This window comes from Cydia pomonella, chromosome 17, assembly GCF_033807575.1.
Source record: "Cydia pomonella isolate Wapato2018A chromosome 17, ilCydPomo1, whole genome shotgun sequence".
NCBI classification, from domain to species: domain Eukaryota; kingdom Metazoa; phylum Arthropoda; class Insecta; order Lepidoptera; family Tortricidae; genus Cydia; species Cydia pomonella.
In genome coordinates, this window is record NC_084719.1 from 1,240,701 (window position 1) to 1,251,761 (window position 11,061).

The following is an 11,061-nucleotide window of genomic DNA, read 5'->3' on the forward strand; positions in this document are numbered from 1 at the left end:
CTACCTATTTAACAGAAATGTGACTTAGGTATTTAAAATGCAAATACTTTTGAAGAAAACTATTTTGTATTTTATTTGATATAGTTTATGGGATCTATTTTCAAAATACAAAATAATTTTCATTAGGTAAAGCAAGTAGGAGTTACAATCTCTTCTGGCTTTACAATAAAATAAAAAAAAATCCTTGCAGGTCTATCATTATTTTAACATGGAACTGGTGAATCTGTTTAGTAACGCAACGTCTCGTTTGTGTATCACCAGGGCAGATAAGTTTGTTCACTTCTCGTGCTATGAAACCTTCACAATGCTCAAGATTCTACATATTTAATAACCCGCTACGCTTGTGGTCATGTGCGGCATTCGACACTGAACTATTTTGCATTTGAAATAACAAATCAAGGAAGTATTTGTATTTTGTATTTATATACTTTTTATAAACTATTTTTCACATATCTGCTATTTAAACAAAGTTTTGATATCTTTCATTAAAACAAGTTTGGTTAGTTTTTCTCATAAAAATGTCTAAATAGCTGGTTTTTATACAAACGAACATTATGTCTCTTGTTAAAAATTAACTATAATTTTAATATTCCAAATTGACGTCATTCGGAAAGATTCGCCTAATATTGCCATAGACCGAGACACGTGGAAGAAAGAGAGGGCGGCCTTTGCCCAGCAGTGGGACAGAACAGGCTAGCAAATAAAAATAAAAATGCCAATTAGTTTCCTTGAACATACGCAGCCATACCACGATCTAAAAGGAATTTAAAAAAACACGGTGTATACATATATGTTGTAGTACCCATAACACAAGCCTTATTGAACCAATTGTGGAACTAGGTTGGTCTGTGTAAAATTTTCATAAAATATTTATTTATTTACGCTACAGAAGTCGTAAGCGCAAGCTAATAATATCATAAAGACTCTTTTCAAAGGCACACGTCTTCTTCTTCTTTCCATCTAGTTACTCCCCGCTGGGGTGTAGGGCTCGAACCATTTTCTCCCACTGATTCCGGTCCTGGGTAGCTTGGGTAACCTTTCTTCTACTGACTCCGGTCCTGGAAATTGGGTAACCTCATCCCACCCCAAACCCAATACACCCAACTCTGGCTGGAACGGCGCCAAGTAAATTTAGGGCGACAATGTTTCCGTTTTCGGGGCATCTTCCAGATCAGGGCCACTTTAGATAGGAAGATATATGTATAAAAATGTTATTCACTCTCCTCTCACCCTCCCCTTGCTGCCCCACGACCCAACCCACCCAGTACCTATATGACCTGGACCTCAAGGACGACCTGTATATGGAAAGGGAACGAAGGGCCCTGTTGGTCCTGGCGAATATCATCGCCCGCAGATTTGAAAGATGCTCTAAAGAGGTTAAAGTGACACTGTTCAGGGCGTTTTGCACTTCCCTTTACACCTGCAATTTGTAAGCGCAGTATTCGCAACGGGCATACGGGGCCCTTAGAGTCCAATACAATAATGCGTTCCGGGTGCTGATGGGACTGTCCCGTTTCTGTAGCGCATCGGGGATGTTCGCGACGGCGCGCGTGGACTGTTTCTATACTACCATGCGTGCACGCGCAGCATCCCTAGTGCGCCGGGTGCGTGGCAGTCCCAACAGCATCCTACGAATGATAGCGGATAGGGTTGACTGTCCCTACTAACCCCTTGGTTTGTAAGTTCTACTAATAAAAAAATGTGTTACATGAAATAAAAAAAATCATTCATTCATATATTCAGTCGAAAATGCATGTTTTCTGCTAAGGATAATGTTAACACAGTAGCTATTAATTTGCAAGAATGTAAACTAGGTCTTCACCTATTTGTCACTGGCGCCATAACTCTGAATGACCCGTTACACACAATTTGAGCCTCAATTGTTTTCCGACTTAACCAATTTGAAAGTAGACCTTAACTGTGTCAACTAGACCTGTGTACATTCTTTCAGTCGTGGCCAGATATTGCAGTGCTACACATCATTAACATTGTGTTTTAAATTTTTTAGACTTGGATATGAAACAAAGCTTATCTTAGAAATATTCAACAAAATCAAAGATGGTATTAAGAAATATTATGTTATTAGTAGTTATTCCATTGGCTGTTTTGGCTGAGGTAGAATCACTTAATAATTCAATATCAGAAGAAATTAATGGAAGTGAAAGTAAAATATTATCAAGAAAGAAAAGATACCTGATATTTCCAGACGGCAGCTCTCTTCAACTTGGTAAATATTTATTTAATTAATGTGGCACTAGAAGTCGTTTAAACATTTTTGCTTAAGAGAAAAAGGGACGGCCGCTTCTCCGTACAAACGAAGTCTCCATTTTTCTCTCTGCATGTTGACAATATGGAACATATTTTTACATAATTTGACGCATATTAACCATAGCTATGCAGGGGCATAGCTATGACGTAGCATGGACGTAGGGACGATTGATTATTTTTTTCGATTTTTTGATTATTTTAAAAATTAGGAACGAAAAACAGATTTCATACAAATTTTGAAATGCTCCTAACTCTTATAATAATTTAAAAAAAATCAAGCTTAGCTGTGGTTGATAGAAAACAAATCGTGTCAAAATATTTACAATAATGTTAATATCTAAAGAGGAAAATGAGGACTAAGTTTGTGTGAAAAGGTGACTTCGCATGGGTCCACCCTTTTAATTTAAAAACCCTTAGGTAAATTGAATCATTTTAAAATGCATATCTTCAGAGAAGAAAAACACAAATGAATTTTATTGTGATTCTCTTTTTAGGGTTCCGTAGCCAAATGGCAAAAAACGGAACCCTTATAGATTCGTCATGTCCGTCTGTCTGTCCGATTATGTCACAGCCACTTTTTTATTAATCTATACATGTATTAGGTACAAATATGTGTGCAGATGTGCATCATACGTGTATGAATTTGCAGTATGTGTGTACATGTTGGTCTAAACTAACAACAGTTAAAAAACGATTGTGCCAATATTTATACTTACTGTAAAAACAATAGGAACAAGTTGAAACCCAAGAATTTCAATTTTAGGCCGCCTTTACACCTGTAAGTTACTTTCGTAATATTTATGTAACTTAATTAAACTCATATGTATAATAATATGTCAGATTTGCTGTAATCAGATTTTATTATATATTCAATTACTTACTTAAATTTACTCTATTTTCCTCTAGATCCAGGTGTTTATTGACCGAGGCGTCACCGAAGGTCTCCGTTTAACTCGAGCATTTTGCTTTCGTATGTCTAGATGTTCTCCTCTACAGATCGCAATTCTTAACCGATTCTCGTAAAATTTTGTGACTATCTATGATTAAATAGTGTTTTTTGACGAGTTAGTTTTTGGAATTATTTCAAAATACAGAAATTGTCAAAAATAACTTAAGCGCCAATAGCGTCTCTGGCGCTTAAGATCATTGTGATCACTGTGATAACGACTCAACGAACCATGTATTTCACTTTTACATTTTCTAAGCTTAACGCGAGGTCTACAGCTCATACAACCACTAGCTTGATTTTAAATGCTACACATCAGTTTCTTTAAAACTTAAACATTAACTTGACGACCAGTTTGGCCTAGTGGGTAGTGACCCTGCCTACGAAGCCGATGGTCCCGGGTTCAAATCCTGGTAAGGGAATTTATTCGTGTGATCAGCATGGATATTTGTTCCTGAGTCATAGGTGTTTTCTATGTATTTAAGTATTTATAAATCTTTATATATTATATTATCGTTGTCTAAGTACCCTCAACACAAGCCTTATTGAGCTTACTGTGGGACTTAGTCAATTTGTGTAATAATGTCTCATAATATTTATTTATTTATATTTAACTTAAGTGGCTTTACAAACTATTTCAGTATTCTGCACCCAAAACCACGGCTATCTCCAGCTCGGAGACATCGTGTGGATCGGCAACACGGCTGCCCTAGCGTGGACATTACCCACCGACCCTTCCATATTTGGCTACTTCAGGAACCAGCTGAGAGAACCGTATAACATACGAAGACAAGATACTAACGTCAACAAACACATATACTATTTAGACGAAGACGGTAAATTAGTAGCAAAAGTACCATATAAAAGGTGAGTCATGACACGGCGGGAAGAAGTTGATCACTTAAGATATAAAATTGAAGAAATTTGAACCTCAAGTACCTTCAATACAATACAGTAACTCTTTATTGCACACCTCAATACAGAAACAATATAAAGAATACAGCACATCAAGATGAGGTAAACAACAGGTAACTCTGTTTACAGTACATATGGTGCTACTTTACCGCACGAGTGCGAAAATTAGCATATTATGTTACTGTGTCGAACATTTAAAGGGCCATATGTACTGTAAAACGTTGTACGATACATGTGCGAATAGGTAATTCGCAACTCGTGTCGATTTAAAACACTCCCTTCGGTCGTGTTTTAATTTATCGCCACTCGTTTCGAATTTCCTATTCTTTGCACTTGTATCGTAATGTACTATTTAAGTTCAAATTTTTTTTTTTAAATCACAAGTTATCAATTTCTTCCCGCCATGTACTGATTTTTTTTTATTCCGAAAAGGTAAGCATTTGACCACAATCTCACCCGATGGAAAGTGCCGATGTAGTCTAGGATGGAACATGCTTACCTAAAATATGTCTATTCACTCTCGATTTAAAAAGGTCCAAGTTATAGTGGACTGGGAATAGATTTGCAGGAAGTGAATTCCTTTCCTTAGCCGTTCGCATGATAAAGCTGGATGCGTAGCGTTTAGTGCGAATCAGTGGTAAAGTAACGACGTAAGGGTGAAACGCAAGTCCGTGTCTAGTCCCACGGTGGCAGAACGGTAGATATTACTACTACTTGATATTATTACTTGTCAAGTTTTAGGCGAGGTAGGTCATTTTTGAGTTAGTTCAAGTTCTGAGAACATCACTTTCGAAGTCAGGCACTTTCTGAGGATGTGACTTTCTTAGTACGTCACTTCCGATGTAGGCCACTTTCTGTGGACGTCACATTCTGAGTACGTCACTTTCTGCGTACGTTTCTTTCTAAGACGTCACTATCTTAGAACGTTACTGTTTTAGCATTGTACGATTTAGTTGTATGTACGAAAACCGGATACCGGATTGTCGCAAATTTCGACAACGATGACTTTTTTAAGCCTTTTTAAAGTTGGCCTTCAGATTGCGAAAAAGTTCGCAAAATTCGACATTAGGAAACTCGACAAAAGTAAAGCCTTTTCCATGGGCCATATATTGTCCGTATAGTCAGCTGCAGAGAAAAGAAAAGGTACCTCCTGCATAGAAGTTTGTATGCAAATGTGCTAAGCGAATAGTATTATGACTGTACATGAACGTGGTACAATTTTTTTTCAAACAAACTGTGCTGTTTCCTTCGTGCTTCTCGTACTCAGAAGTTGGCTGTCCTTCCTCATTGGACTGGATTCTTGTCCAACTCTTCCACCTGCCGAGTAATTCGTCTGTGGAATGCTCTCCCTCTGCGTATTAGACAAGCTCAGAGCAAACTTACTTTCAAAAGCAAACTTGCTTTTGAAAGTAAGTTTGCTCTGAGCATGTCTAAGCGTAAGCACTTCTTTGAAAACATTCGCGACTAGATGTCTACGTGATATCTCACACTGGGTACATAAATTATTATATATATGTATGTATATTTATATATATAAATATTGAATATATATATGTAGTTAAGTATATTTAAAATGTATATTTGCGTGCGTATAAATTATCATAGTTATTTCGACTTGTATCTATTCTCATACCCACTTTTCGCAGTCCTGCACCAAACTAACTGTCTCTGTTTAGCCCAATGGTTGACTGGTATAGAATGCCTTAAGGCGTTAAGTCCGCCATTTGTACTCTTTGTAATATAATGTAGATACAGTAGAGGCCAATTCAAACTTATATTTTGACATCAAGATAACGAACACGTACGAACGAAATGCAAGCGCGAGTTATAACTTGTCTTGAATGTGTGGTTGTCTGGAAGAGATTGCTAACAGCGTTAAGACCGCCTGTTGCTAGCTTTATTTACATTGTAACTTTGTTTTTAAATTTGTTTTCTTGCTAGTGCAATAACGAATATTTCCTTACTTATGAAATGACATCATTAAGCTATCATTTTGATGTCAAAATATATGTATGAGAATATGAATTAATCGACATTCATGCCAATATCATTTCTTCCTATTCGCAATTCTACACAGTCTGAATTCCTCACAGTAAGTATTCAACCACATTCGTTATTGTGCACAGTTATTATTTGTGTACAGTAGCGATTCAGCCTTTTCGCAATTCTGCACAATCTGAATTCTACACAACGGCATTTCACCACAGTCGCTACTGTGCACAGTCATTATTTGTGTACATTAGCGATTCAGCCTTTTCGCAATTCTGCACAATCTGAATTCTACACAACTGCATTTCACCACAGTCGCTACTGTGCACAGTCATTATTTGTGCACATTAGCGATTCTCCCTGTTCGCAATCTCGCACAATCTTAATTAGTTTAATATTAATTTTAATTTCACTTAAGGATGCACGCGACTGTCTATCTTTATCACTTTTTGACAGTTTGTAACACCTTGTATATTAAACGTGCGGAAGTGGTAAAATAAAAAGTGGCAAATGATTTTTTTAGGGTAATATGTTATAGGGCAGGAGGTATTTTATTCCATAAAAACCTTGATGTGTGAGGTATTAGGAAGGTTTTTAGGTCAGAAAATAATTTGTAATATGATACCCGTCATAAGCCCGCCGTAGGATTTTTTTAGTATGTAATCTCAATAGCATATATCAAATAGTTCACTTTAAATCGGAATCACTTACTATGACTGTCGGAAAACCACGGAACCCTACAACTAAGCATGGCCCGACATGATCTTGACCACTTTCTAGTGGTATGGAACCCTTCATGCACGAGTCTGACTTGTACTTGACTATATTTAAACTTTTGAGATACCATCAAACCCAAAAAATTACAGTTGACTAAATATATCGACTAAAAACGAAAAAATAAACTATTAATGCGATTAAATGATATTGCGTAGAATTAAGATTGTGCGAGATTGCGAACAGGGAGAATCGCTAATGTGCACAAATAATGATTGTGCACAGTAGCGACTGTGGTGAAATGCCGTTGTGTAGAATTCAGATTGTGCAGAATTGCGAAAAGGCTGAATCGCTAATGTGCACAAATAATGACTGTGCACAGTAGCGACTGTGGTGAAATGCCGTTGTGTAGAATTCAGATTGTGCAGAATTGCGAAAAGGCTGAATCGCTACTGTACACAAATAATGACTGTGCACAATAGCGAATGTGGTTAAATACTTACTGTGAGGAATTTAGACTGTGTAGAATTGCGAATAGGAAGAAATGATATTGGCATGAATGTCGATTAATTCGAGAATATCAACTATAGGAATTTAGCCTCACAAACGTTTACCTCTAACTTTTGCAATAACTAGAAGAAAACCTAACCAAAGTTTAAAATATTTTTGCAGAAAACCTATAATAAATCCGGCGTTTGCAAAACGAAGTATTCAAAATAACGAGGATGAAAATATTAGCATAAAGAAGCAAGTTTTCATAAAGAAAATGCATGAATTGCAGAAGTCCAGGAGCTATCTCCAGAAGTTAGACGGGGCGAGTGCAAATTTCCATAGAAGCGGCAGGCACAGTCTGTATAAAAAGTTGGAGACGCTGTTCGAGGCGTAAGTGTATTGTACTATGTAGTTTAATCATTATTTGTACCGAGCTAATGTAAATTCGTGTAAAACATTGACATATATCTAAGGCGTTACGAGCAATAAGAATGGGGCCAGTACATCGGTGTCATGCACACAAATTCGAGCCAACCGTGCAGTCTAACACCACAACGCAATCGGTTGATGAGTTCGCATCATGCGTGCGATTGGTCGCAAGTAGTTGCGTTAGACTGCAAGATTGGCTCGAATTAACACCACTGAACTAGCAACATTCTTAGTGGCCCGTTTTTAGATATATGTCATTGCTAGAAAGCCATCTATAGGGAGCGTGCTTAACTGTAGGGGGCAGCACAGGACACGTCAGATTTACACTAGATTTACAATAGAAATGGCCAAACTTGACTACTTTTGATGCTCATTGTATAATTATTCGCCAGTCATTTCATTAAGTTTTGTCATGAAATGATATCTTCTAGGAGTAAGAAGTACCTCTGATTAAATGTTGAAAATACAACTTTTTCAATATTCTATCTACACACAATATAATTATCAAAAGTCTGTATAATTCATTCAAATTACGGTCAGCATAAAGATAATAAACTGCATTGATACTACAAATTTACTAACTGTGAAAATGATATTCGATATCGATATCGGTTTAATAATGATATTCAAATTTCGAACATCTCTGAAAAACAAAGTCGAGATTATGTCTTATTGAGTGTGTGACCAAATACCTAAATGGTGGTCGTAACATACGGTCGCTGAACACATCATAGAGAGCTTATATTAATATATGTGCAGTTAGAGCAGTGTATGTAACAGTTACATAATTGGACACTATAACACTCACGTGATGTAACCCACACTCGTGTTTTAATCATTCATTATGTAGCAGTCACTTAAACTACTATAATCACAACTGTTTCTGTTTGTTTAAAATATAAGTCCTCAGAAAACCTTCCGATTATAAAATATTTCCAGGTTCGGGTATTCTGGCCGTGAATGCGTGTTCAGATTATTATGCGACGTCGGTAAAACGACGGCCCACGAGGAACAAGGGACCTTCCTTCAAGAATTATTCAGGGCAACGTTCACGTAAGTTTCCTTAAACTATTCGAGAGTTTTAACCAGTTTAACAGCGTTAAGCTGAGTTTTGGAGTTTAACAAGTTTCGTTTTGTGAGCGTTTTATTTTTATACTTAATATTATAATGTTATTTATTCCGGCTTGAATGTTAATAATTCCGCCTTAGTACGTCCCATTGCTGGGCACAGGCCTCTTCTTATGCAGGAGAGGTAAGTAAGTAAGTAAATATTCTTTACAGTATATATGGGGCTACTTTATAGCACTAGTGCGAGAAGTAGCATATTACGTTACTGTGTCGAACATTTAAAGGGCCATATGTACTGTAAAACGTTGTACGATACATGTGCGAATAGGTAATTCGCAACTCGTGTCGATTTAAAACACTCCCTTCGGTCGTGTTTTAATTTATCGCCACTCGTTTCGAATTTCCTATTTTTCGCACTTGTATCGTAATGTACTATTATTGTGCACCATACATTTAAAAATAGACAGGAAATGAAAAAAACACGTAAAAGTTAGGTAACAACAGGCGGTCTTATCGCTAAGAAGCGATCTCTTCCAGACAACCTTTGGGTAGCAGGAAACTATGAACTTACAACATTGAACGGGTAGTGCCGATATACATATAATTCAACAAAATGAAGACGCAAACAATATAATACATACATACATACTAATAAAATAAATACATATATAAATACATACATTATATATTATACAATCATAAATAAAGGCAAGTTAAGTTTTGTTTTCCGCTTACTGCTCCTACACTAGCTACTTTAGATTGAAGCATATTATTGTTGGGGTAGGGCACTCAAGTTCTATTAACACATTGCATATTATTACATTTTTTTTGTATAAGACTGTTTGTTGCCTAAATAAAAAGCGGCCAAGTGCGAGTCGGACTCGCGCATGAAAGGTTCCGTACCATTTATGAGGTATTAAAAAAAGGTAGTAGCACGTGCGGTTTTACTTAACAATGGACAAAGGATTAGCCACTCGGGGCCAGCTACAAATCTAACGACTGTAAATTACGACCCCTTTTTTTTGCTTGCCGTAGTCGGGTAAAAAAGAGATGGACTTATAAAAAGAAGTATATTTCTTAACCAAAAAAAAAATATTATGAAAGAACAAACCTTATGGATTCTATACCGGAAAACTTTGTACAAGAGGAAAATCGTGCCCAGCAGTGGGACATTGGTAATTGTAAAAAAATAAGTACAACAACTGTAATACATTTCCAGGTTACCAAAAGGAGCAGCACTAGAAGACATATTGGAATATGACAAAGCACATAACACGCATGAAGATTGTGCGGAATTGTACTCAGAATGTGAGGATTTAAGCATAACAACATGAAGTTATGTGGTTATTTATTATTAATTAAATTTGTAATTATTTATTGTAGATAATAAAATATGTTGTAAATATAGTATTGAAATAATTCTACGGATTACACTCACGTATTTTTTCTCTCTCTTCACAGTCTAAATTCGAAATATAGTATTTTTTTTTTTACAATTTATGTATGTTTTTATGGTACTAATTTATAGTAAGATGCATTAAGGTCATTGTGGAGAAGACCGACTATAAGGTAAGATCGTCTACAAGCTTTATCGTCGCTTCTAGCTTTTGCACACATATTTCACTTACAGGAGGTAGGTAGATCATAAACAGTGAAATTATTCCTTTCTGACTGTGTTTGGGTACAAATAAGAGTACAACATTTTTTACCTTTTACAGTTATCCCAACGAAATAATGAACTGACCCATATTGACCTTAGGAACAGATCATATTAGAATAGCAGCATTAGTAATATTGTGGAATACAACAAAGAAATGAAGATCATAAACAGAAAAATATTTTTTCCTCTAATTCATCATTATTATAACACAAATTATAAAAATAACACAAATAATATAAATAATTTCATATTTTTTACCATTGTTGTAAACTTGTAATATTAGTAATATTCAACACTGTATTGAATAAAACTTATACCGCTTGCAATACATTTAGCACGAAATGAACCAAACACATTAAAGAATCACGCTGTTAAGTATGCTGAAAAAGATAATACAAGATAAAAAATAAAAAGACAAATAAAAAAATAAAGGTTATAAAAGATAGACCTAATAGGTATTATATTTAGTATTTTACAATACATATAATATTAAACCAGTAAACAATAAAAGCTACTCAAGTAAGAAGTTTTGTAAATATTTAAATACAGATTATTTCATGTTTAAACCATGACTTGCAAC

General features: G+C 35.8%; 1 protein-coding gene across 1 annotated transcript; it reads left to right on the forward strand.

Moving 5' to 3' along the window:
- The first annotated feature begins 1,705 nt into the window (after positions 1 to 1,705).
- On the forward strand, positions 1,706 to 10,662 carry LOC133527083 (uncharacterized). The gene is made up of 5 exons (XM_061863976.1): positions 1,706 to 2,227; positions 3,856 to 4,081; positions 7,505 to 7,714; positions 8,693 to 8,806; positions 10,041 to 10,662. The coding sequence occupies exons 1-5, from the start codon at positions 2,059 to 2,061 to the stop codon at positions 10,153 to 10,155; spliced, it is 834 nt and encodes a 277-aa protein (XP_061719960.1). The 5' UTR covers positions 1,706 to 2,058; the 3' UTR covers positions 10,156 to 10,662.
- Positions 10,663 to 11,061: the final 399 nt, after the last annotated feature.